Below are 27,079 nucleotides of genomic sequence, written 5' to 3'. Positions count from 1 at the left end.
AGGCAGGTGCATAGCAGGGATGGTGTACCCTGAGGACAGTGTCACCCCAGGAGGGTGTCACACCCAGGTGTACTCAACCCACACAGGGAGCACCTGAAGAAGAACACACCCAAAGAAGGTGCCAACACAGGAGGGTGCACCCTAAGGGTGGTGTCATCCCAAGGAAGGTGTCACTCCAGGATGATGCAGCCAAGGAACGTGTCACCTCAAGGAAGGTGTCACCCTAAGGAACGTGTCATTCCAAGGAAGGTGTCACCCCAGGAAGATGCACCCTAGGGGTGATGTCACCCCAAGAAAGCTGTCACCATAAGGAAGGTGTCACCCCAGGATTGTGCACCCTAGGGATGGTGTGACCCCAATGAAGGTGTCACCCCACGAAGGTGCACCCTAGGGACAGTGTCACCCCAAGGAAGCTGTCACCCCACAAAGGTGCACCCTAGGGGTGATATCACCCCAAGGAAGCTGTCACCCCACAGAAGGTGTCACCCCAGAAAGATGCACCCTAGGGACAGTATCACCCCAAGGAAGGTGTCACCCCAGAAAGATGCACCCTAGGGGTGATGTCACCTCAAGGAAGATGTCACCCCCCGGCATATGCCGCCCCGAAGCAGTGTCACCCGCAGGCAGGTGTCACCCCACGGAGGTGTGTGCCTTCCCCCCCTCACCCCTCCCCACCTGCCACCGGCAGCGGGCGCGTCCCCTCCTCACCCCCGCCCCCGCCGCCTCCCGCTCCCTGCCCGGCAGGGCCCTTCCCGCAGCTCCTTCCCGCAGCTCCTTCCCGCCGCTCCTTCCCGCCGCTCCTTCCCGCCGCTCCTTCCCGCTGCTCCCGCCCGCCTCTCTCTCCGCTCCCTCCCTCCCTTTTTCTCCCTCCCTTTCTCCCTCCCTCCCTCCCTCCCGCCGAGCCGATCCCAGCCGAGCCGAGCCGAGCCCCGCCGGGCCGGCCCTGTGCATTGTGGTCCTTCGGCGGGGGGCGAAGATGGCCGAGAAGCAGAAACACGACGGGCGGGTGAAGATCGGTCACTACGTCCTGGGAGACACCCTGGGGGTCGGCACCTTCGGCAAAGTCAAGAGCTGAGTACCGCGGCTGGGGGGGAGGAGGAGGAGGAGGAGGAGGAGGAGATGGTGGAAGGAGGAGGGGAGCCGGCTTAGGATGGGTCTCCCACTGCCTCCCTTCACGCCCCTTCCCCGCTAAAGGGGCCTCCATCCCCACAGCATCCCCGGGGGGGGCGGGCGGTGCTGGGCTTGGCGGGGCCCGGCGTTCCGGTGGGGTGAGGGTGGGAGGTGCCCCCCCCTCCTCTTTAAGGTCTGGGAGGGGTTGTAAAGGATGAGGGGGGGGGGGGTCGCGGGGAGCTGCTGGGGGATGCAGCCCTCGCCCCTCGCCTGCTGCAGCCCCCCTGGTGCCGATGCTGGAGAGCGGGAGGCACCGAAACTTTTCCTCCCGAACTGGGAGGTAGGTGGTGGGGAGGTTGGAGAGGAAAGAAGGAGCTAACAAGGCGTTCATCCTGCCCCTCTCTGCCCAGCCTGGAGTCCCGGCTGGCCCTGACTTTCCAAAGGGCTTTCGTAGCGTGAGGAACCGGGAGAGAAAGGGGTTTCCTGCCTTTCCATACACCCCCCCCCCTCTCCCGAGGGGACCTTCCTGGGGAGCAGCTCCATGGAGCTGAGCCCGGAGCAGGCAGGGAGGGGAGGGCTCAGGGCAGGGATCCCCCCCCCCCCCCCCCCGGCATTGCTACCAGAGCAATCAATTTGTGTTTTTCAAGGTGCCAACTTTACCTGCCTGTAGGATTTCCTCCCAGTTTGTAATTCCTTTTTCGTGTGAATTCTGCCATTATGTGCAAATTTCACATCTTGGATTCAAGGTGTTTTTTTTCAAAACCCCAATGAACAAACCAGCCAAGCAGCAGAACAATAATTCAACAAGATTTATTGTTTAAGCAAAATGGATGGATATGATTCCTGGTTGGAAACAGGTTCCACTCCAGCAGCTGCCCCACTCCTTGTCCCCCACCCCACCAAGAGGTCACCCCCAGGGCTGTGGCTCCTTGGATGTGCCTGCACTCAGGGACTGGAGTTTTAAAATAAACCAAAATTGACAGAGGGGGAAAGAAACCACTTGGAGCTAAATCCACCTGTGACCATTAATCAAGCCCCTAAAAATACATTGCTGTGTTTAATCCTAAACCACAAATTTACCAACTAAGGAATTATCGGAATAAATCCTTCTAAAAGTAAGGACCAGTTAAATCACTCCTGTTAGACCAGCAGGCCTCAAAAAGTGATCCAAAGGCAATTTGCTCCTTGTGGATCAAATTAAGCCTGCCAACAATAGCCTTTTTTCCTTAGCTATATTTCAGGATGTAGCACAAACATCCCCAACCTCATAAATGACCCAACTTTGGTAAAAAAATTACAGGTTCCAAAGAAACATTTCAAATAATGTAAAAGAGGTTTTCTAGCTCAAAATCCTGGATATGTACCATTTATATATTTCATTTCCCTAATATTTTACCTACAACCAACAGGTGAAATTTGGACTTGAGACTGAAAACTGAGATGAAGATACTAGGTTTCCTGTTTAGAGAGAATCATAGGATTTTGATAAAAAGAGCTTTAGAAAAACCTGTATTCACCCTGTTTGGCCAGAAACATGAGAAGAGCAAAGAGGTATTTGTCTGAATTGGTTCAAACTTTGCATATATTGTGTATAATAACTCTTTGTTCACAAAAGAGGCCTCTGCCATCAGTGATGTGCTGCTGATGTTTTCTTGTAAGAGGCACTTTTTTCTGCCTCACTCCTCAAGGTGAAGAAATCATGTTACAATTGTTAATGGTTACAATTGTTAAGGAAATTAAAGCAAAAAAAAAAAAAAAGACAGGGGAAAAGAAGGATTTGGGTTAGTAACCAGAGCTTGAACTTGTGGCTGGAGCTGAGCAGTCACTTTGAGCCATCAGAAACCAGAGATGTGGCAGGAAAAGCCCCTCCTGCCCTGTTAGGGTTCTGGCTCAGCACTGCTTCAGTCATTGGTGAACTTCTCCTCCTAAAAATTGGCTAAATGCTGTGAGAGATGGTTAGTTTTAAGCTCACTGAGTTCCTTGATAGAAAGGATCCTACATATAGATATAGAAAGATCCTACAAGGCACAGAGGGGAGCAAATAGGTTGAGAGATGAGAGCAGGATTTTCTTGCTACTACTGAAATTCCAGCTGGAAATTGGTGATTAAAATTCAGCATTTTTTTACAAGAGGAGAAGGTGGCAGGAACTGATGTGTTGAGTGGGAATGTGATGGTCTCATGCCAATGCTCAAGGTTTTTTCCAAATACAGGGTGTGCTGGTGATGGTTATTTTCCCTGTTCTCTGGGACAAAGATAAGATTAACTTTCAGGAAATACAGCTGTGGAAAATATCTTGGATTTTGAGTTTAGTGAAGCAATGGAGGAAGGAGGTGGCATCTTCTGGTTGGTGAGAACAGGTTTGAGACAAATTGCTGCTGTGTTTGCCCTGGGCACATCCCACTTTGCAGGTCCCTGAAGAGCTCTCACACCCTGAGGCTGATGGTGGTTCCAGCTTGGAAAACTTCACTAAAAATCCAGCAGAGTGACAAATATTTTTCCATGTAGTGCTCCACAGGGTGTCCCTGGTGACCACTTGGTGGTTTGTTACCTACACTTGCTGGCCACCAAGGTGACCCATTTGTGATCCCTCAAGGACTGGCAGTGCCTGAGGTTTATGTTGGTTATGGTGGCACCTCCATGGGCTCTAGTTAGGGTCAGATCCTTTCTTCTCAGGCACTGTATCACTGCTTCTGAAGGACAGACCTTGTGTTTGAGGGAAGAGAAACTAAAGGAGATGGAAGAGATGAAGGGAAGGGAAGGGAAGAGAAGAGAAGAGAAGAGAAGAGAAGAGAAGAGAAGAGAAGAGAAGAGAAGAGAAGAGAAGAGAAGAGAAGAGAAGAGAAGAGAAGAGAAGAGAAGAGAAGAGAAGAGAAGAGAAGAGAGAAAAGAGGAGAAGAAGAGAAGAGAGGAGAAAAGAGAAAGAAGAGAGAGAGAAGAGAAGAGAAGAGAAGAGAAGAGAAGAGAAGAGAAGAGAAGAGAAGAGAAGAGAAGAGAAGAGAAGAGAAGAGAAGAGAAGAGAAGAGAAGAAGAGAAGAGAAGAAGAGAAGAGAAGAGAAGAAGAGAAGAGAAGAGAAGAAGAGAAGAGAAGAGAAGAGGAGAAAAGAGAAAGAAGAGAGAAAAAGAGAAGAGAAGAGAAGAGAAGAAGAGAAAAGAGAAAGAAGAGAGAAAAAGAGAAGAGAAGAGAAGAGAAGAAGAGAAAAGAGAAAGAAGAGAGAAAAAGAGAAGAGAAGAGAAGAAGAGAAAAGAGAAAGAAGAGAGAAAAAGAGAAGAGAAGAGAAGAGAAGAGAAGAAGAGAGAAGAGAAGAGAAGAGAAGAGAAGAGAAGAAGAGAGAAGAGAAGAGAAGAGAAGAGAAGAGAAGAGAAGAGAAGAAGAGAGAAGAGAAGAGAAGAGAAGAGAAGAGAAGAGAAGAGAAGAGAAGAGAAGAGAAGAGAGGAGAGGAGAGGAGAGGAGAGGAGAGGAGAGGAGAAGAAGAGAAAAGAGAAAGAAGAGAGAAAAAGAGAAGAGAAGAGAAGAGAAGAGAAGAGAAGAGAAGAGGAGATATAACATAGGAGCAAATGGCACTGGGGCAGAATTAATTCAGCATTGCTAAATATATTCCTTGGATGGATTTCATGTTTAACTTCAGGCTAAGATAAGGGCTGCACAGCTGATAGGGAAAGGAGTTTTCTCATCCTTCCCTAAACTTTGACATTCTCCTGAAGCACTAGCAAAAAGTTTAGTTGCTTGTGCTGCCTGGCCTGCAGCAAACATCCACTAAGGAGCAAGGTTCATTGGTACCTGCTGTAAAAAAACATGTTGTCTAGGAGTTGGAATTGTTATATCATCTGACTGTGGGATAAACACTATCCCTCCTTTTTTGTTGTTGTTTTTGTCTTTTAAAAATAACTAAATTAGAAGGGTCTTCTTTCAGAAACTAATTCTATTGTATCTCTTCCCATCTTTCCTTAACAGCACCTGATGCTGAAGCTCTCTGCTACTCAGGCAGTCACATGTGCAAGCAGAGTAGCAGCTAAGGCTACTCACACCATGTCCTTATGGTGCTGGGTTTTGGAGATGAGGCTCAGTTTTACCACCTAACCCTTATGGCTGGCTTTTTGGGGTTTTTTTTTGCAGCACATTGTGCAGTGCTGCTCCTCATCTCGGTGCCAAATCCATTTTCCCTGCTCTGCCCCCCCTGAGTCCTCCTTGTTGCTTTTAAGCTGTGGTGGAGCTTACCTGAGTACTTATCACTGAAAGGCAAGACAAATGCTCAAATCTCCTTTCTAATCCTGCTGCTCAGCACCCTCCCTCCTCCTCTGTTTTGAAGGCAGGGAGGGAAGGAGGTTTTTCACCACCCTCTGAGACCACCACTGCCCATCCTTGGGGCAAGGAGGTGACAAAACCATTAGGTCAAGCTCCACAAGCATCCCCTTGGCACAGAATTTAGCACTGCTCCTCATCCCAGGGCCAGATCATCCCATCAACATCTCCCAGCACATGGAGTCAGAGACTCTAAGGTTGTCCTTAACTTCCCTGTGTCAAAATTCCTGCATCCAGAGGCTGGAGAGACATGAAAGGTTTAAAAGTCTCCCACCAGCCAGCAAAATCATGTTCTCTCTGTCTCTCAAGGCATTTCAGTAGGCTTAACAAGCCACTGGGGACTGGAACAATAATATCTCTGTATCTGATGCTTACTGTAAGCAAAAGATGGATTACAAAATAGGCTGTTTATTTTTAATTATTAATGCACTGGGGCTACCAAACCTCCTCCGAGTTACACTTCAGGGGTGGAAAGGAGATGAACTCATCAGCAATGGTATTAAAAACAATAATTATTCATTCCAGGCATGGCCATTATTTTTTTGTGTGTGTTTAACAAAAAAAATTTCAAAGCATGTACAGGGACAAGGCCAGAAAAATTGTCTTTAAACAGAGGATGGCAGAAATCTGCTTTTTTTTCCTGGTTCAGTGCTAAACCTCTTTGCTTTGCTCTTCCCAAGTTTCCCACCTCAAGGGTGCTGGGAATTCTTTAATGTAGTGGTTGGAATTTTTTAATGGTGTGTTGGAATTCTTTAATGGAGCTGATTGAATCAAGGGCAGCTTTCAAACTTCATCTTCTTGTGTTCCCAGGAAAGAGAGCAGAGGTAGAGGAGTGCTGTAGTTTATCAAATCAACTGCTGCTGCTAAAAGACTTGGTCTCAAAACCATCTGCTGAAGTTGGCTTACACATCCCTCTGTTGTGTCCTCCCTGGTGTAACTTACACCACACAGAGACCATGACAACCTTGGCCAAGAGGAATCAGTGCCCTTTATAAGGCTATTTACTCTTAGGGAGAATTTCTTGCAGTGAATGAAGGGGCTGTACCTTTTGTACCTTCCAAATATTGTCCCAGCAAAGTCTCTCTGCTTTGAGGCAAGCCCAGCACTCCCTGCTCTCCTCTCCCCTGGGATACACCAGGGAAAAATATCTCCTTGGATTACTTACAGCTCTCTCCTTGCACCTCACAAGAGGAATTATCTTCCTCCTCCAGCCCTCAGCTAATCCCTAAATTGCATCTCTACTGCGAGGCTGAGTTTATTTTCATTTCATCGAGCAGTCTCAAGTCTTGCAAGGAATAAAATGGACCTGCAAAGCAGTGCTTTAATTTTCAAGGGCAGTAAAGTGTTTTATTTTTAGGATGCTCTTACTGAGGAAAGAATCTCTGGGCAAGTCTTATCTGCTGGCTAATAATAGTGACCTGGTGTGCCCTGAGCTGTGCCAGTGCTGCTGCCCTGCCCTTCTCACGCCGTCTGCTCACACCCTGGGCTTCTGCTCAGTTCATTAGAAATTACAGAGTCTAATCAAGTAATTACCAGGTTTGCTCGTAATTATTAACTCCTTGAGCTCTGTGTTATTGCTGGCAGTTGCTAATTAGAGAGCAGAAATATTTACTGCAAGCAGGTTTTCTCTGCAGGCTTTAGAAAGCCATCCCTAGGTCAGTGGTTTTGATATGTGAGAAAATACTGAGGAGGGGGAGCTCATGGTTGGGGAACCCTTTTAACATCCAAGTGACAGTTTTCAAGCAGTTTCTTCTGTTAACTTCAATATAAATCATATTAGGTGCTTTTTCTTTTTTTTTTTTTTTAATGTTTTCTGTTCATTGATAGCAAATGGATCAGATGCTGACTTCATTTCACATTTTTGTTAAATCAGTGACTGTGCTGCTGCTCCCAGACTGTGGTTACTGCTTGTCCCTGCACAGAGGGGATAAGCAGCAGCATCTCAATGCACCAAGTGCTCAATATACACACCCCTAGTGATACTTGTGCATCTTTTCTAAACCCAGAACTTTCTCTTGCAGTGCAGCAGTGCTCCTGCAGCTTGTCATCAAACCCAGAAGCACGCTGGAGGAAGTATAAATAGAAATTCCTTTTAGTAATGCAAATCCTATTTTGGGCAGGGAAAATCCCTGTGTCATTTAAAAAAAAAAAAACAACAATGTGATGGTTTGGTTTTAACACTGGGCTTACTAGGGGTTTAATCAAAAAGTGTGTGACAGTGGAGATGCTCCTCTGCTGTTTAAATATATAAGTTTCTGATAGATCCAGCTTTAGCATCCTATAAATCCTTGCAAATTAGCTTTGGGTATGACCTCCTCTAGTAACTGTTTCATTACTTCAGTGCTTTTTGCAGATAAATCCCCTTTTCTGTCCTCCACAACTCTACTGGGAAAACAATCAAGTGAAGAGACAAAAAACAAGTTTAAAATATTTCACCCTCACATCTTTTGGTTTGTTTGGGTTTTTTTTTTTTGAAAAAAAAGAGCTGCTTTTTTGCTTCTAAATCAGTGTCTTAAAGTGCTTTCCTGAATCTTGCTACACTGTTTAGTGACTTTGCAACACTCTCTTTCCAATAGTTGGTGAACATCAGCTGACAGGTCACAAAGTAGCAGTGAAAATCCTCAACAGACAGAAAATTCGCAGCCTGGATGTGGTTGGGAAGATCAAACGAGAAATTCAAAACCTCAAACTCTTCCGGCACCCTCATATTATCAAACTGTGAGTATTTTCCTCTCTCACACTCTGCTTACTCCTCCCAGCTGCAGAAGCTTCTCCTACTTGCTTGACTTGGTTTCAGGAGAAGTAGAAAAACTTAGGTATGTGGACAAGTTTTTGCACATTAAAGCCAAATGGGGTTTTTTGAGAGTCTGCCACTAACTTATGAGGGGATACAACACTTTGAGGAAGGGTGGAAGAGGTTTTTGAGGCCTCATCCTCCTGGAGATATTCAGGGTGAGGCTCTGAGCAGCCTGATCTAGGTGAGGATGCCCTGCTGACTGCAGGGGGGTTGGACTAGAGGACATTTAGGGGTCTTTTCCAAACCAGTTCCTTTCATGATTCTATAATTCTGTGTTTCCTCCATTGGGAGTCTTGATTTATTGCAACAGATTGATGTCCCTGTGTTAAGTTTTGCTCAATTAAACCCAAACTGTCCTCTCTCCCCTGTGCAGAGGCCATCCTAAAGGTGCAAAGAGAGGGTCTTTGATGGGATGCTATTAGGAGTTTTGGTCATTTGACCCTTTTTTCACTTGATATATCCAGAATTGAAGCTGCTGAGAATTGTGCCTGAGGAATTACAGCCCGTGGAGGGAAGTCTTGGCTTGAAGTCAATAGAATTTGTGTTTTAATGGCCTGATTATCCAGGGCTTAAAGGAACATTTTGTAAAAATTTCTTATTCAGACAGAAGTTTTCAAAGCTGCCACTCTGATGAACCTGAGTTGAAGCTGGAAATCAGCACCTGCACTCCAGGCTCTGGGATTTTTTCTCAACCCCCAGTTTGTGCAGGCAGTCCACATAAATGAGGCACTTGATAATATCTTTGGCATTTCTATAAAAGAAAGCTGCTGAATGGTAACTGCAAGGATAAGTTGACATTTAGGTCAGCCTTAAAACTGGCAGGAGATATAGCAAATACCTGGGACTTAGAGGCAAGGAAAAACAAATTCTCTCTGCAGTTAAATAACTAACCATGCAGCAACTGTTGACTTTAGAGTAACTCTACAGTTCCGTGGATTTATTGGAGAACAGCTTGGTATTATTTCATGAAAAAAACAGCAAAAGTCCTCAGCTGGGCATCCAGCATCCTACAAGTCCAGTTCACCCATTTACCAGGCTATTAAAGCTTAAAAATTTAGCAGTATCTGTCTCCTATGGTACATAATGCAATTACAAAATATAGTGATAAAGAGGTGTTGAGGACAGCAAATTAGATAAACATCCTCTTTCCATTTCTTTTTGCATATATATAAAAGAAATAGTGGGGCAATTGAAAATAAATTAGATTTCTGGGTCGAGAGCACTTCAGAAAAATCAAGTTGCTTCTCTTGATTTTTCCTGGGGCTATCACCCATTCACTCTGAAAATTTTTGCAATCTGTTTCTTTCAAATTAAACCCCACAGGAATTCAGCTCTTAAAAAGCAAACAACAATGTCTCTGAATTAAAACAGAGGGGCTCAGCTTCTGCTGCTGTGAATTCCTGCAGTTGTCTTGACCTCATCTGATCACTGGCACTTTAGTGAGGACACCCAAATGCTTTTGCAGCTCTCAGGAATCATTTTGAATGAAAAGGGAGAATAACTTTGCAAGTCAAAGGAAACACTTTTTTTTTTCTAAGGAACCTTTTTTTTTTTTTTTTTTTTTTTTATTCTAGCCTATAAAGGAATCTAATATTTGAAAAATAACTTTTTTGGGTGCTCATTTTGTTTCCAAAAGAAGCTCCCTCTAGTGTTTAGAGTCCTTCATCTTTATCCTTGATGTGAGGAAATATTCCCCCTCCTTGCCTCCAGTTAACGAAGCTTTCATTTCTATAGCTGTTGATGCAAATCTTAGGAAAAAAAAAAAAAAACAAAACAACCCAAAATTCAGAGCAGTCCTAAATGTGATGGCATTGTCTGGTAGAGATTTCAGAGGATTATTGAAAAGCTTGAGGGAGAGCCATAGATCTGTCAGAGTGATCTTTTCATAGACAAGCGAAAGATTATACTTGAAATAAGAGAAGTGGGAAGTGATTATAAATGCAAGATCCAAACAAATTGTTATTTTAAGGGTTATAATGTGTTTAAAACCTTTCCTTGTTCTTCTTAATATTTTTTTTTTTTCCAAATCCACTTTATTTTCCAAGGTACCAGGTCATCAGCACACCAACTGACTTCTTCATGGTCATGGAATACGTCTCTGGAGGGGAATTGTTTGATTACATCTGTAAGCACGGACGTGTAAGTGCCAGTAACTTGTCAGCCCAAACATTTATGTGGGTAGAAGATGGTGTTTAAAAGGAAAACGACTGCTAAAGGGAACAGAGTTAAGGTTAAGGCCCAAAATAGAAGTTGCTTTTCACAGCAATCCCATCTGGAGTGTCTCGTACCCGGCTCGCACGAAAGTTGCCTGTGATTTTTTTGCAGCATTCCCTGATGTATTTTGATACACAAACCAAAATATCCAAGGTAACGTGTTGCCTAGTGCAAAATATTTGGAAAACTAGCATAGCTTTATCATTTTTAGCTATAGGCTGCCTGGCAAAACCCCCGGGGTTCAGCAGCAGTTTCATTGGTGTGCAGTGCACTCAGGGGGAAAAAGGTCTCAGTGTGGTCTCCATCCTGGCCATTTGTCTCACCCTTGGCTCCATTTTGGGGTTTTTTGAAGCTTTTTTAAAGGGTGTGGCTTATCTGAACAATATTTTCAAATGCCAGTAATCCTGCTGGGTATAAATCACCTGAGGTGGAGTTTGAGCCCTTAAAATGTGGTATTGTGGTTGCAAAGAAAATCACTAGTGACTACCCCAAGGACATTCTGGTGTAAGCAGGGAGCAATTGCAAGGCAAGGAGATAAAAATAGACTGGAGGGGACATCCAGAATAAGGTGAAGGATCAGGTGAAACATCACATGTTTCTTTTCTACACTGCAAAAATCAATACATTTGTAACGAATTGGTTTAGATTAGTGTTCTGTTTGACAGAGCTGACTCCATTTACTTTTCTACTTGGAGTTCTGATTTCCAGCACATTTTACACATTTGGATCTTATCAGGGCCCAGTGTAGGTCACTGAATGCTGAACATCTGCATTCAGAAACCAGCAAAAATAGTCCCGTCATCATTTTCGATATAATTTCTGTAATATTGCTAATATTGTAATATATAGCTAATACAGCTATAAAATAGCTAACACAGCTAGTTAAAATCAGGACATATTCCACCTTTAGCTTTTTTCCTGCAAAGGAAAGAATTCCCTTTAGGGAATTGCTCCCTGCAGCATCCAGCAAACCCCTCTGCTGCGTTTTGTCCAGCCTTGACCCGCATGTGCTGTGTGGGAGAACTGCTCCCCTTGGGACACCAGCCCATTGCCTCCTAGGTGTCTCCAACAAGTACTTCTTGATAGCTCAGCTAAATTTAGGTTTCTGATTTCATCCGGGGGGTTGTATCATTTGCAAACCCTCTCAGGCTCTAAAATGCAAGAGGAGGGGGAGGGAGGGGGAACCTTCTTGATTTGCCGCTTCTGGTCGCAAGCGCTCTGCAATTTTTCTCTCTGCACCCTGGAACATTTGGGCTTCCAAACCTTCCCCTGTCAGCTCCTCACAGAGCCCAAACCTTCAGGATTGTTTCCCTTTGCACCTGTAGGTTGAAGAGGCAGAAGCTCGACGCCTTTTCCAGCAGATTCTCTCAGCAGTGGATTACTGCCACAGACACATGGTCGTCCACCGAGACCTGAAACCAGAGAACGTGCTGCTGGACGCACACATGAATGCCAAGATAGCTGATTTTGGTATGTGACCCCAGCAGCATTCCAGAAATGCAGCCAGCTCTGAGAAGCTTGTTGGAGCGTGTCCTTGTAGCATGCTTTACAAAACCCAGAGCCTCTTTCCCTAACCACCAGCAGCTGCTTTACCTGCAAAGCCCACTGTTATAAACACCGCCTGCTTGGCAAAAGCAGGGATTACCTGCTGCAGGCTGCCTCTGTCTTCACAGTAAAAATGGAGCAGCAAGGTAATTTGCAAATCTTTGCTATGTGTGACCACCCAAAGATGCAGCTAATTTCTGTGTAAGACACCCTTGGTGCAGTTAATTCCAGGGTGAGCTGGCTGCACATGTTTATTTTCATCGTGTTCTCCATACGTTTGGCTTTGTGCTCTTGGCCTCACTTCATTTTACAAATGAGCAGTAACAGGAGCCTTTAAGTGGCATTACTTATTGAAATCCATTGAAATAGCTGGGCTACCAGCTTGGCCCCAGTGGCTCCTTCCTAGTAGTGATAATTTTTTTTCCAGATTTACTAATTCCGCAACCCCACGCAATTCCTGTATCATGTAAGTGCTCTGGGATGAATTATGTCTCTTTTCCTCTCTGCTAATGAAAGAAAACTCTGGGATTTGCAACTTAGAGAAGCAAGAGTAGCCTGGAGTGAATATCCCTTGGGTGGATGTGAAAATAAAGTTGTAATAATAATTATAGTCATAATTACCAATTATATTTTTTTCGAAGCAGCTCGAAGGAGTGTATGTAAATTAGTCCAACATTTCCCTTCCACGTTCCCCCCCCCCCCAAACTTGCTACACCACTCCTCCTCTTTGTGACACAAAGTCCTCTGTGGCTGGACCTTCATATATATAAGAAACATCTTGTTCTCAGGCTTGTCCAACATGATGTCAGATGGAGAATTTCTACGCACCAGCTGTGGCTCTCCAAATTATGCAGCCCCTGAAGTCATCTCTGGAAGGTAGGACATGCCACATCTAATCAGAGCCTGTGTGAGCACATGGTCTGTAAATTTGTTCTTGGGATTGGAAACAGCTTTGCACACATAGTAAAAGCAGCTGAATCCTTCCAGGCTGTGTTTTATGTTTGGGTGAATCTACTGGCAAGGAATCTGAAAGTTTTCTTGGCTATTACATTTCCCCGTAGCTGTAATAGCAAACCACGTTTTGCTAAGGATGTTTACTTAGGAGGAATTATTAATAGCAGATGTTGACTGTTTAGATTGCTAATTAAAGAGTGTGAAAATTGCTCTTTGGATGCAGATACTGAGGTTTCAGATGGAAAGGCTTTTTCAAGCCACCCTTTCTCTCCTGCCCACCTGTAATATGAAACAGTGTTAATGAGGAAAACCAGTCACCAACAGAAGAATCAGCAAGGTCTTTAACCACTTCCCTACTCTGTTGAACTCTTGTATTGAAAATACTTGTCCCCTGGTTCCTTAAGCTCAGGGTTTGGTTTGTGCCAGGAGGTTCAGCCATCCTAATGTTGTTTTGAGTCAATGAATTGAGAAACCTCCAGTGTGGCTGCATCCCTGAGCACGCAGCATCTGTACAACATATGGTGTGCTGAACACACTCTGCCAGGTTGAGTTGGACTTTACCACATTGACAGGGAAGTGTTACTGTTAAAAGTGTTTTGTGTTTTACTGTCAGGAACCCAGGTTACATAAAATGGACTTATTTCCCTGGCTTTCTCCATAATAGCACAGCAAGCATTGCAAGTATGGATGTTGTGATTTTCAGTCCCCCTTCATCTCTTTATCTGCCCCACGTTTTTGAATCACCCTTTGTATGAACAATTAGTTTTCCTAATCCAGTGTAGCTTTTACATACAGCATTTTGTTCCAAGTGTCTTCTCTGTGCTTGTGATGATTTTATCCCTGTTTATACCAGTGCAAGTGTTGGCAGAGTATCCTAGGAATTAGACCAGCATCCAAAAAGCTCAGTTGTGACTACAGCTCTGTGTGTTAAAGCAAGTAAATCCTTGTTGTCAAGAGGGGGACAAAGCCAGAAACTACACAGTGATTAAAATATATATATATATTTCCTTTTCCTTTTTCAATAAAGGCCAGAAGTATATTTTTTCCCAGTTCACATAGGAAACAAAGCACATGGCGGATTAACAAGCCCCTGCAGTCCTGGGATGCAGAGCTTGATGGTTCCAAGGATACAGGACATGTGGTTTATTAACAAGAAAAGTAGGAAAGAAAACCAAAACCAAGCTGATGCATTTGCACTTTTCCTGGGTAGAGCACAAAAGCAGCAGAGCGTGGTGGCTCAGGTTTCAGAGTAATAAAAGTGGATCTCATTGGGGCTTAAAAGTCCAGTTGACTGCTGAGGCAATGCAGTTACCAGCAGAAGAATTGGCTTCCAGTCTGTTGGAAGTGGCCACTGAGGAGAACCAAAGGGGTGTCTAGATATGTGTCCCAATTTTCAAAATAACTTTGCTTCTGTCTCTGTATTTCCATTTCTGGAGTCCCCAGTACAAGAAGGTCATGGAGCTATGGGGCCAAGTCCAGAGGAGGTTATGGAGCCAGGCTGAGAGATTTAGGGTTGTTGAGCCTGGGGAAGAGAAGGCTCCAGGGAGACCTTAGAACACCTTCCAATATCTCGAGGGGCCTACAAGAAAGTTGAGGAGGGACTTTTTATAAGGGCATGAAGTAATAAAATAAGAGGGGATGGTTTCAAACTGGGAGAGGGTAGTGGGTAGGTTTAAATGAGATATTGGGAAGAAATTCTCTCCTGGCCCAGGTTGCCCAGAGAAGTTGTGGCTGCTCCATGCCTGGAAGTGTTCAAGGCCAGGTTGGATGGGATTTGGAGCAACCTTGTCTAGTGGAAGGTGTCCCTGCCCATGCAGGGGGTGAGTTGGAACTAGAAGCTCTTTAAGGTCCCTTTCAATCCAAACCATCTGGGATTCTGTGTTTCTATTTTGATGGGATGTTACAGGCACTGCCTCCAAAAATCTCTGAGAAAGGCACCAGCTGTAGGAAAAAAAAAAAATTTAAAAAAAGAGAGAGATCAAGCAAGCAGCAGCAAACCCTGTCTATTTGGGGTGCCTGACTTGGTGATGCCAGGGAGCAGGTTCTCAGTTTGCCAGAAGCAGGAGCACTTGCATGCTTGCCAGTGTGCAAACTTCAACCCAAAATAAACACACAGGAATATGGAACCTGCTGCAGTTTCATCTACCTCACTGCACAAACAGAAATTGAGCCCTGGGCTTGGGGGGTGAAGAAGCAAACAGCCTGGCAGAGCTCTTGGAAGAATTTGGGGTTTGGCTTTTTGTAGGGTCTAACAGAAGCAGGGATGTACCCAGCCATCCAGAGGAGCACGGGCAGCCTACACCAGGTCCTTTCCTCACAGCCTTGAATGATTTTGGCTTAGGCAGGTTTGGTTGGGGACATCTGTGTGGAACAGCCCTTGGGTGGGCTGGAGCTCTGGCCCCCAGGGAGCTTGCAGGGGGTTCCCAGAGGGACCTTCATCCTCGCTGAGGAGAAGAGGATGGGAGTGACACCTTTTTTCCTGCCTTTACCTTCATGCAGGCTCTACGCTGGCCCTGAGGTGGACATTTGGAGCTGTGGTGTTATCCTCTATGCCCTTCTGTGTGGCACTCTGCCTTTTGATGATGAACATGTCCCCACCCTCTTCAAGAAGATCCGGGGAGGGGTGTTTTACATCCCTGAATACCTCAACCGCTCCGTCGCCACTCTCCTCATGCACATGCTGCAGGTTGACCCCCTCAAGAGAGCCACCATCAAGGACATCAGGTCAGCCCAGGTGGGATGGGGTGGGGGCTCTGGCATCATACTGGGGGCATGGTGACCACCCTGGGTGTCACCTGCTGGCAGGTGGGGAGGGTGGTTTACAGGAGCAGTCAGCTAATCCAGCTGGTGTTTGTCCCCAGTGATTTAAGGGATGCTTGGGTGGTGCTGGAGAGGTGGGTGCTGCTGGCTGGCAGTGGATGGGGATGAACAATGGCTTTGTATAGGTTTTCTATGCATAAAACGTTATGATGTTATAAGAGCAGCCTGAGAAACCTCTTAATAGTGCTTAGAAAACTGGGTTGTATCATGCAATAAACCAAAGAACTGCCAGCTATTTTTCCTTACTTTATTTCAACATCTCCTCCCTCTGGGTACCAGTTCAGAATAAGAGGGTGATCATTGTATTGAGTGTCTATCCAATAAGAAAGGAGGAGAAACACAAGAGTTACTCTAACTTAATGGTTAAATATCAAATGTGGTTTATCTGTGGAAATTCAAGGTAAAGGGAACAAACAGGCTCCTAAGCAGATATTTGTGCCTTCAGAGAGCATGAGAAGTTCACAGCTGATAGTAGGACTTCAAAATTCTCACAATCTGAGTAATTTTAGAAATGTTTTGTAAAACTGGAACCTGATACATGTTGTATGGAGTATGTAGCAATCATGCTTAGCTGGTGTGCTCAGCATATGTGTAAGTGTTACCAGGGCTTTCAGGAGTTCTCAGGTTTTTAATGCATTTGCAATGAATGGCCTTAATTTTACCCTTCCAGTAAAACCAAGTAAAATGCCTTTTTTATTTCTCAAGCCCTTAAGACTAGAGGATTTACTTAATTGCATCTTAGAGCAGCAGCACACATGGCAAGATTACAGCTGATACATTGAACCTAGAGACAAGGCTCCGTGGCATTTAGCCACTAATTATCATGGACTTGAATCAGTGGGAATCAGGTATGTGGACAGCTTTGCTCTGTATCTCTAGCAGACCCAGAGTAACCCAGGAGTGTGAGCATCTTCTAAGTGCTGAGATCTTAGTTCAGAGCCAGGAGAGCAAGCAGCCAGGCTTGAAAAGCACCATCACTGGTGCGATACTGGGGGGACCAAGCAGGACTGGGTTGAGCTCCCCAGTCTGCAGCTCATTTGGCCACCACCTCTCTTTTAGGAACTCATTGCTCTTTTAGGAACCCAGACCTAATTTTGTTTGCTGGTGTCCACGTGGCTTGTTGGGATTTAGAGCCAACTTGCTGGGAACACATTGCTTATTCCTCAATGAAATTCCTTAACCACCAAGACCAAAACCGCCAGAGCCACCTACCCAGGTGCTTTTCAGGAGAAAGCCAGAACCTGGTGGCACCTGGTGACTCCAGCCTACCTTGCACAAAGCTCACGTTGTCCCCTCTCTGCCTTCCCTCAGGGAACACGAGTGGTTCAAGGAGGAGCTGCCCAGCTACCTCTTCCCAGAGGACCCTTCCTACGACGCCACCGTCATCGACGACGACGCGGTGCGGGAGGTCTGCGACAAGTTTGAGTGCACCGAGTCGGAGGTGATGAACAGCCTGTACAGTGGTGACCCTCAGGACCAGCTGGCAGTGGCTTACCACCTGGTCATCGACAACAGGAGGATCATGAACCAAGCCAGTGAGTTCTACCTCGCCTCCAGCCCCCCTACGGGCTCCTTCATGGACGACAGCTCCCTGCACATCCCTCCCGGCGTGAAGCCGCACCCCGAGCGGATGCCGCCGTTGATAGCAGACAGCCCCAAGGCACGGTGTCCTCTGGATGCCCTCAACACCACAAAACCCAAACCCTTGACTGTCAAAAAGGCCAAGTGGCACCTAGGAATCCGCAGCCAGAGCAAACCCTATGACATTATGGCCGAGGTGTACCGGGCTATGAAACAGCTGGACTTCGAGTGGAAGGTAGGGAGGGAGCCCTCGGGGGATTCGTGGTGGTGGTTTTCAAGGGTTGTTCCATGAGCTGGGTTGCTCAGGGAGGAGGTTGGTAGGTATGGTTACAGCCTCAGCAAGCTAATATCCACTCCTTGTGATCATCATTTCATTGTGATCACCATTTCTCATTTATTCAGCCAGGCTGAATGGAGATGCTAGCCGGGGTTCAATACCCGTGGTGTGTATTTATGGAGGGAAATAAGACTTTTCTTTCTGAATGCTCTAAGGCTCTGGCTGGGAAGATGTTTCTGCTTCCTTTAGCTGCAGGGATAAGAGGAGCCAGTCACATTTCTAATTTTAGTGGCTAATTCCTTGCGAGGTCATCTTGAGTGCTCCTGAGCAAAGTAGTTCTTGCTATTTCTGCTCGGGTCCTAACATGCCACAATATGCATCTTCTTAAAAGCTGCACAGATAAACTTTTTGGTTTTTTTTTACCATTGATGTGGTGGCATTTTCCTCTATGGAGATGGAGCAGTGCCTGTGGACCACATAGACCTTCAGACACTGCTGCTTCCCTGGCTCAGGACTCAGCTTCTTGAAGCTTGATTTAAATCTGGGTGATATTTTGGTTAACAGTACTTGCTTCAGGTGTTTCTTCTGAGCTACACAGCATTGAGTCACAATCTTTTTCAGAACACAATTAATAAATCTCTTGGTTTAGCCCTTTATCTTTGCTGCTGAACCTGATTCCCTAAATCTGTGTGCAGTGGCTGAGGTGAGCTCTCCTGACTCAGGGCCTTTAACAGCAGCCTCATGCGAGCATCAGGAGCAAGGTAAGGAGAATTTCAGCCCAGATCTTCATCACTAGAGGAGATCTCCTCCTTGTTCCAGGTTCCAGGGGTTGTACAGTGGGAATGTCACTGTGCTGCTTCTCCAAAGCCCCCTATCTCCTCCTAATTTTTGATAAATGGATGTATTTAAAGCCAAGTAGCACCCAGCAACCTGATTCCACTGCACTAGGCAGGAGATGGACCATCTCCAGATGCATATGCTTGCACCAGCCAGACATTTGTAAGCTGCCTGGCTTTGCAGTGGGAGAACAAACCTGATGTATTTCTGTTACAGCTTCACAAACCAAGTCAGTCCAATGTCTTTATGTAGGCAGTGGAGCTTATTTTATATGAGGAGGTTTCACAAGAGTCTTTCCCACCCTAAGAATAACTTCAGATGTGATTCTTCATCAAAATAGCTTTCCTGTCCCTGCAGTAGCTTCATAAATATAGCACAGAGAAAAGCTCTCAGTGCAGATGAGACACAGCAGATTGTGGGGTGGGAAGAGGCAGGAGAAAATCTGCAGCTCAGGGCTGATTCACAGATGATTAATTTAGGTGTGGTGATGGGAGAGTTTAACTCTTTCCAGCTGCCCAGCCTCCTCTTGTCACACAGAAATAAGCCCACGAGTGGACTTTTTGGCTCATGGGGTCATTGCTGCTGGTGAGGGAGAAGCAGCATCAGTTTGGTGCCTGGCAGACAGGTCAGGGCAGCTTTATCAGCAGCTGCTGCATCAGAAACCAAGAAGTGTTTTTAAAGATAAGAAAAAATAAGATACGAAGCCATTTGCTTCGTTTTATAGGCGCTGTTTTTGGCAACTGTGTTTTTCTGTTAAATAAGGAAAGAAATCTTGCTACCTTGAATCTCACCCCTGAAAGGAAGTTTCCTGTTGCAGGTGGTGAACTCCTACCACCTCAGGGTGCGCCGCAAGAACCCGGTGACAGGAAATTATGTGAAGATGAGCCTGCAGCTCTACCAGGTTGACAACCGCAGCTATCTCTTGGACTTCAAAAGTATTGATGGTAAGTGGGAAATGGTGCAATGCAGAGTGTAAACCACATAAAAGTGGCAAGTTTGAAAGAAAAAAAAAAAACCCCGAGACGTTTAAAGATTACTCTTTGCATTTTGAAACCCTTCTGCAGCTCTTTTGAGTCAGTGAAAGCTTTGAATCCATTTGTCTCCACTGCTGTTACCAGTTCCTTACCAAACATGCATTGCAGATGCCAGACTGATGCAATTTTTTCTTATTTTTTTCATTTTTCTTTTTATAGGATCACAGAATGTCAGGTTGGAAGGGATCTCAAGGATCATCTGGCCCAACCCTTCCAATATTATTGTTTATATGAGATGTCTCAGCAACCCTGCCCAGCTGAGACTCAAAACTTTCCAAAGTGGAGAAATCCACCACTTCCCCTGGGAGACCATCCCAGTGTCTGACTGTCCTCAGAGTGAAAAATTTCCTTTTGTGTCCAATCTGAATCTCCCCAGGAGCAACTTGTGCCCATTGCCCTTTGTCCATGGGACTCCTTGTAAACAGGGAGTCTCCATCTGCTTTGTAGCCCCCCTTTAAGTGCTGGAACATTGTAATAAGGTCTCCCCTAAGCCTTCTCTTCTCAAAGCTGAACAAACCCAGTTTTCTCAGCCTCTCAGCCTTTTTTTTTTTTTGTGCCTTTATCTTTAAGATGAAGTGATGGAGCAGAGGTCAGGCTCATCCACCCCGCAGCGCTCCTGCTCCGCCGCCGGTTTGCACCGCCCCAGGCTGAGCATCGATGCTGCTGCCACTGCTGAGTGCCAGTCCCTGATGGGCTCCCTGAGTGGCTCCTTCGTGGGCAGCATCCCCTCCACCCCACCACGCCTGGGCAGCCACACCATGGACTTCTTTGAGATGTGTGCCAGCCTGATCATGGCCCTGGCTCGCTGACGGCTGGCCCCGAGGCACCGGTCCCACCGCACACGGTATCGATAGCACTGTGAGGAGCTGGGCTGACTTCTGATTCCTTCTTCCTTCTGCTTTGTTCCTCCTCTTCTTCCATCCCTCACTGCTCCATAGCCAATGAACACGGAGCCAATTCCAGACCCAAAACATATTCCCCTCTAAGAAGGCACTGATGAAATTAAGAATAACTTTATTTCGCTGGTTAGGCAGTGGCGAAATGTATCCAATAGATTTTATTTTCTTTTTTTCCCCCAGATGGAAAATGTTGGCATAGCTGTAAAGTTACAAATGTATCCCTGAGTTTTTGGAAAACACCCTCCTCCTGGTTCACCCTGAGTTAATAGAGCCACAGCCCAGCTTTTGGTGATGTAGTGAGTGTGCAGCCAGGTGGATATTGTATCCCTCTTGCTGTGCAGGGGCAGGATGGGTTGAGCCAGGTTGACCAGGAGCTGCACAGAATAGAGCAGAGGGGTAATGAAATATCTCATAGTGGGTGCTGGTGGGGCTGCTGGCCTCTGCTAACACTTCCCTCCTAAAATCAGCAGCTGCTGAGATGCTTCTGCACTAGTGCAATATGCCACCCCCCCCCTGTTCCCTCCCTCCTGCTCTGCTCAAGATGGGGAGGGAAAGTGGGATGTGCAAAGGTCCTGCTGCAGACCTGCCATGAGAAAGCCTCCATCTATCAAGTCTTTGCAGCAGAGTGTCCCCTAAGATGCTTTATTTCCTCCACTGGAGAGGAAACTGACCTGCTCATGGCATTCAGAGGCTCCTTGCCTTTTTCCAGCCCTTCATCATCACCACCCTCCAACCCACTCACCTCCAGCTCTGGGGGCTGAATCCCAAGCAGGATTCAGATGAACCAGGAGGGCAAGATGCCACTGAGCCACCCAGTGCTTCACTCACCATGCATCCAAGGGTGGGGATCCTCACTGCTGGGCAAGAGCTTGGCTGGAAAGCATTTCCCTCTCCTCTTGCCCATAGGAAGCCTTCTCCCTCCAGTCACTGCCAAATCTGCCTTCCCCACTCCCAGCTTCACACCACCAGAGATTTCTTTTCTGAAGGTGTGAAGGTGTGTGTGTCTTCAGCCCTGTGCTGGGGGGCTCCCCTGCCCCACTCCTGGGACCTCTGTCACTCCATGGGGTAAACAGGGAGATCTGGATTCAGAGTTTCATTTTTATTTACTACTGGTGAGCTGAAGAAGAGAATTTTTATTTTTTTTTTCAGACAAACTGCAGGGATTTTAAGGTGAAATTCTTGGTATTCCAGGGTATACCCTAATGACTCTTTGTTGAAAATAATTGTGGTTTTTGTTTGTTTTTTTTTTTTTTATTACCTAGGCTTAACCTAATGAGCAGCATTGGCATCTACGTGGCTTTGCTATGGTATTTAATTTTATTTATGTCATTGTGGAGGAACTTAATATTCTAATCAGTCAAAGAACAAATGCTTTATGACAACTTCTGCCAAAAAAATCCTAGGTGGGATTTTCTTATTTTTCTGTTTCTTTGTTGTTGTTTTGTTTTAAGAAACAAAGCAAAGGAGAACTTTTGCTTATCCCAGGTATGTGGTCAGTCAAGTTTAAAAAGATTCAATACATCTTTTTGATAGCTTCTTCTGACCCTTTGAGGGATTTTTTTTTTGCTAGTTGTTTTTGTTTGTTTGTTTGTTTGTTTTGTGCAGTTGCACTTTATACTTTCTGCAAGTTTCTATGAGAAGCAAGGAAGAGAACAACACATTAAGCCTTTTGTACTGATCATTTTGGGTAACAAAGACATATATGGGATATTTGTGCCATCTACTGGCAGTTAAATGGACATTTTCAGTTTGAAGGCCCTTTTTTTTTTAAAAAAAAACCACAAAACAAAAAAACCAAAAAAAACCAAACACAAAATTGCCTTACTTTTGTTACAGATTACACTTGGATTCTCACCAATGTGACTTTACAGCTCCAATTTTTTCCAGAAGCTGCACAAAGTAGGAAGCTTCCAAAGGAAAAAAAAAAAAAAAAGTCAGTTTTGCTGCTAAGTTCTCATACTCTAAATCCAACACATCACTGGTTGGATGATAAACCTGGCAGCAGAACAATTTTGTTTTTAAAAGAAATATTGGAAGCATTTGTAGTCCTCCTAGGTTTTGTAATGAGCTTTTTATTATATTATCATGATTAAATAAGCACTCTGGGGCTGAGACTGGCTTTGGTGCTGTGCCTGGTGACTCTTGGATGATGCACATTGCCAGTCCTCTGGTGTGAGCAGGTTATACCCAGTGAGGATGGAGAATCCAGACTCCTGTGTGCAAAAAAAAGAACCAACCCCAGAGCCAAAGCTGAGCAGCACCAGCCCTTTAGCAGCTTTGGGATCAGTGCTGAGACCCAAATGGTTTTGGCTGCTGGAGATAATTCCCTTTGGAAAGAAGCAGGAGGGAAGAGCTGAGGGACAGACATTAATTTCCATCCAGCAAAGTGTTGGAAGTGTCCATACCCCAGCCATGAAATGTTTTTGTAATGTTGAAGTCTGTTTAAATCCCCCACAACTGAGCAGCTTGGCAAGTCCTGGAAACACCTGTAGCCTGGCTGGTAAGGGGCTGGTGCTTTAGATATAATCTGGCATTCAGAAGCATGTAGATGCACAGATGTCTTGCCTTAAAATAACACTTGTCCTCTGGGATTTCCTCCTCCCCAGCAGAACTAAGAGTATTAAAGAGCAGCAGATGCCCTTGGGAGGAAAGAGTTGCTTCCTGGAGGCAGGTGGGATTTCTAGGTGGTAGGATAAGCCCTTGTGGCCCTTGGCATCTTCTCAGACCCATGCAAACACTAAATCATTTATGGATCTGCAAACCCAGTCCTGACAAGGAGGCAATAAGAGTGGCTCAGTTTTTTTTTTTTTTTTATGGAGAGGAAGAGAGAGATGAAGCAACTTCCCTGCTGGGTGTCAGCAGAGGCAGTGGAGAGAGTGGGACTGATGGAAGCACCTCCTCAATGAGCACATCAGGTTAAGCTGTCCATTACAGCCTCACTCCACACTGCATTTTTAAATATTCAGAGAAGTTTCACTTGGTTTTTTGGGGCTTTTTTATTATTTATTTATTTTACCTTCAACCAGGCTCCTTTCTGGCTCCCAGCTGCAAAGAAGCTGCTGACCTCCAGTTGCATTTTCCAGAGGAAAAGTTGAACTTGGACACAGGTACACTGTGGTCAGTTCTATTGAGTTATGCTGGTACATGCACAAACATCAGGAAAAGCAGGGTAAACATATTTGAACTACAGAAACTTGAATTACTCCAAGTGCAATTCTTCAAAAGCCACTGGACAGTTGAGCTTTGCAAGCCACAAACTCACCCAAACTTTGCTTCAGCCCAGGGAGGAGAGAGATGAGATGCAAAGGATTGAGTTCAGTTTGGCTCCAGCATTAACCTCCACCTCTGGTATGAGTTAAATCAGAAGGATTGTGTACTGTACTAGCTGTCAAATTATATATATATATTATATATGTGTGTGTATATATTTTATATATATATCTGTAAAGTAAGCAGCATCCCTGTCATTGGCCTCTCAGTTTTATTTGCCCAGTGGGTTGTGTGTCCTGGACTCTTGCCATCTCACACACACTCATCCTGGAGTGTGAGAGGACCTGGAGAAAGGGGATGATATTTTTACACCCTTTTCTAGGTAAAGCCCATGAGTAGCTTAGCTGACCCTGACAGACCCAGCGTGGGCTCCTCTGGGGAGGAGCAGTGGGATCAGGAGCCAGAAGCACCCTGCCCTCTTAACCTTGCCACTCCAAGCCCTGGTGCTGATGGGGTTTGGGGCAGTTTCATTTTCAGGACACGGAGCTGTGCAGGTGAAGGCAGCAGGATTTTCTTCTTTTCATGGGTCAGAAATGCATCTTCAGTGTCCAACTTAGCATTTCAGGAGGGGTGTGGAAGGTGTAGGTATGGGCAGTGTTGTAAAACCCAAAAGGGTTGGTTATAGTGTCTGTTGTGTATATATTTTATAGTGTGTGTGTGTGATTTTTAATGGCATTTGTATCAGAATAGATGAACTTTGAACAAAATCACCATGCTCTCTACACCTTTTCGTTTCACTGCTCTTTGCCACCAGTCCTCTTGTTGTGCACCCATGTGGAAGGAAGAGAGACCCACACACAGGACATGAAATTGTGCCTTCACCATACATTAGGACTGCTGGGAGCCACAGCTTTATTCCCCCAGGTGCACAAACCCCCCAGGTGATGCAGAACCCCACTGCTGAGACACGCGGGCCGTGTCTCCAAATACTTGAAGTACCATTTCTTGTGCAATTATTTGGCTTCACCCTTCTATTAGCTGAGTGGAGAAGAAGAAGAAGAATCACACATCCATCCCCTTGAAAATTCTCACTCCCCCCCTCCTGAAGTGTTTTACTGGAAAGTTTTAGGGTTTGTTTTTGTTTCGGGTGTATGATGTACCTACTAGAGTCACCTTTTGTAAGTTCTTACTTTGGTCTGGATGCTTTCCTTGGGCTTTCTTAGTCATTTCTTTATATGTTCCTTGTTATCATTCACTTTTATATATATATATATACATACATATTTATATATATATATAAAAAACCAACAGCTTCCTGTAATTCTGAATTTCCAGTCTGCCTCTTGGCCGTGGAGTTAATTCATTCAGAGGTACCTCCCTCCCATGCTGGAGAGATGAGCTGGGTTTCAGAATTCTTATATTTACACCTACTGACCAAACACAGACTTTTGCTGAGAGCACACCTGGTGTAACTTGTGTTTGATGCAGGGCTTTTTTGCTTCTTTTGATCAGCAAAGTGAGGAACTGGAGGGTAAATCAGGTCTCTAGCTGCAAAGCACGAGTACATTGCTTGTTAGAGCTAAAAAAAGTCTGTTTTCAACAAAAGCCTTGAAAGCTGAAGCTGCCTTAATTTAAACATCAGAATTTTTTTGTAAGACTCAGCTCTCTGTTGGCACTTTTTCCCTCCCCCCCCCTAATTTTTAAAGTAGTTTATTTATCCTCTGCTCACAAAGCTGTGAAGTAGCTACTGTAGACACAGTAATATTTATTCTTGTTGCTGAAAGCATGTTCATGTGTTCTGTATCATGTTATATTCACGTGTTTTGTACCTCAATGCAGTTGTTTTGGTTTTTTCTTTTAGAGCACAAAGCAAAACTGAATCCCAGGATAACTGTAGAGTCCATAGCCCAGGAGCTCTGGGCAGACAAACCTCAGCTTCATGTGAGAGATGAACCAGCCTAGTCCACTGTAATTTTTTTTCCTACTGCAAAGACTATTTATGAATTTTTAAATTTTTTTTTTCTAAAATAGTGAACTTTAAAAAGCTCTGAGTATAAGCATCTCTTCAACCATATCATTAACATGAAGCTCAGAAACAAATTTCCAAGCTGTAGAAATACTCCATTCTTGGCATTTCATATTTTCTCAGCTGATGGAGAAGGTTTTGGGTTCCAATGACTTGATTTCTACTTTCTGACTGTAGCTGTTTGGGGAGGGCATGGAGCCCAGGTTCAGTTTTGTCCTTTGTGCAAGTAATTGTGCATTAGATAATCACAATGAAGCCTTTTACCTTCCATTTCTGGTGTGGAAAGTGGTTTTTTGGTGTACTGCACTGCATGTGATAGCTGTCTCCATGGTTGACATTTGCACTTTAATAAACTCAGAGATGAAAAGAGACAAGAAGAACAAATCTTTAAATCTTATTTCTTGCACAGTCCCTCTTTGGAGGCTGGGGGGGGGCTGGCAGAGTTTCCCTCTGGAGATAATCCCAACACATCCCAACTCTGGGACCATGGATGCCCCCAGGGCTTGGGGAGGGGACAAAGAGCCAGGGAGGGGAATTAAATTATTAAAATATATACACAAATAACAGAAACAGCTTTCTCAGCCCAAAAGACATGCCAGGAGCCAGGCCAAAGGGTTTTGTTTTGCATCCAGGAGAGCTGACAGAGCTGTTGTTGGCCTCAGATCTTGACTCCTTACACAGAAACACAGAGAAAAATTCAAAGATATTGTGCAAAAATAACCTTTTATTGCAAGGAAGGTGCTTGGGGAGGGATATGGGGATCATGTACAGCTGCAGTCACTGTCCAGCTTTGTCCCTCTCCCTACAATTACTCAGTTTATGTGACACAGAATGACTTCTAAGAAACTTCATTTTCCTCTCAGGTTTAGCAAGTCACAACTGTTACCCTGCTGATCCCCATTTCAGAAAAGGAATTTGGAGGAACAGGGTTGAAAATTCAAGTGAGAATTACTTTAGGTTTTGCTGTGTTTAGGGTGCACCAGCAAGGTTATAAATAAAGAGAGAAAAAAATATTTCTGACCAATAATCTTGGCTTAAGTAGAGCCAACCTGTGGTTTAATTGAGGAAATCTAAAGTTCTATCTGTAAAATACATTTTTTGGGGTATTAAATCATCCCATATCAAGCATGTTCCTTCTGTGTGTCCACTGGGATCTCTCCAGGAAGGTTTCATTGCCTTCCAAGGTGTCCCTGGTGAAACTGGTGTTATTATTGACTTGGGTCACAAAACCCCAAGGACTGTGTCAATTTGCACTGGGATTGGGGCCTGATTATTTATATCCCAGGATATATGGGGAAAGTTTGTTCATTTTTTTTTTTAATTTACAAAAAAATAATTTTTAGAACGTTTAAGTAACTTCCTTAGGAGGCAATAAAAGAAGCACAGATGGTTAATACAGTATTTGCCTGTAGGGATTAATAGACATCAGGAGTTGTCAGCTCATCCTGGATGGGGAAGAGGATGAGGAAGGAGT

The 27,079-nt window shown here is 45.0% G+C and overlaps 1 protein-coding gene across 2 annotated transcripts; it reads left to right on the top strand.

Moving 5' to 3' along the window:
* Positions 1 to 816: 816 nt before the first annotated feature.
* Positions 817 to 21,905, top strand: PRKAA2 (protein kinase AMP-activated catalytic subunit alpha 2). 2 transcript variants are annotated; one of them, XM_071750055.1, is made up of 9 exons: positions 817 to 1,045; positions 7,988 to 8,129; positions 10,254 to 10,347; positions 11,748 to 11,892; positions 12,756 to 12,843; positions 15,421 to 15,645; positions 17,053 to 17,557; positions 19,254 to 19,380; positions 20,041 to 21,905. In XM_071750055.1, exons 3-9 carry the CDS (start codon positions 10,288 to 10,290, stop codon positions 20,277 to 20,279), a joined length of 1,389 nt encoding a protein of 462 aa, XP_071606156.1. In that variant the 5' UTR covers positions 817 to 1,045; positions 7,988 to 8,129; positions 10,254 to 10,287; the 3' UTR covers positions 20,280 to 21,905. The 2 variants fall into 2 exon arrangements, with proteins under 2 accessions (XP_071606156.1, XP_071606155.1); XM_071750054.1 differs by having other exon boundaries at positions 872 to 1,070.
* The last annotated feature ends 5,174 nt before the right edge of the window (positions 21,906 to 27,079 follow it).

This window comes from Heliangelus exortis, chromosome 8 (assembly GCF_036169615.1).
Source record: "Heliangelus exortis chromosome 8, bHelExo1.hap1, whole genome shotgun sequence".
Lineage (NCBI taxonomy): Eukaryota > Metazoa > Chordata > Aves > Apodiformes > Trochilidae > Heliangelus > Heliangelus exortis.
Note: the sequence above shows the minus strand (reverse complement) of the source record. Positions and strands in the feature narration are given on the sequence as shown.

What these genes read in the sequence shown, in the direction of transcription:
- PRKAA2 (XM_071750054.1), top strand. Translation starts at nt 977, where the DNA reads ATGGCCGAGAAGCAGAAACACGACGGGCGGGTGAAGATCGGTCACTAC. An exon ending in ACATCTGTAAGCACGGACGT is followed by an intron (nt 10,348 to 11,747) that starts GTAAGTGCCAGT and finishes TTGCACCTGTAG; the next exon opens with GTTGAAGAGGCAGAAGCTCG. An exon ending in GGACTTCAAAAGTATTGATG is followed by an intron (nt 19,381 to 20,040) that starts GTAAGTGGGAAA and finishes TTTATCTTTAAG; the next exon opens with ATGAAGTGATGGAGCAGAGG.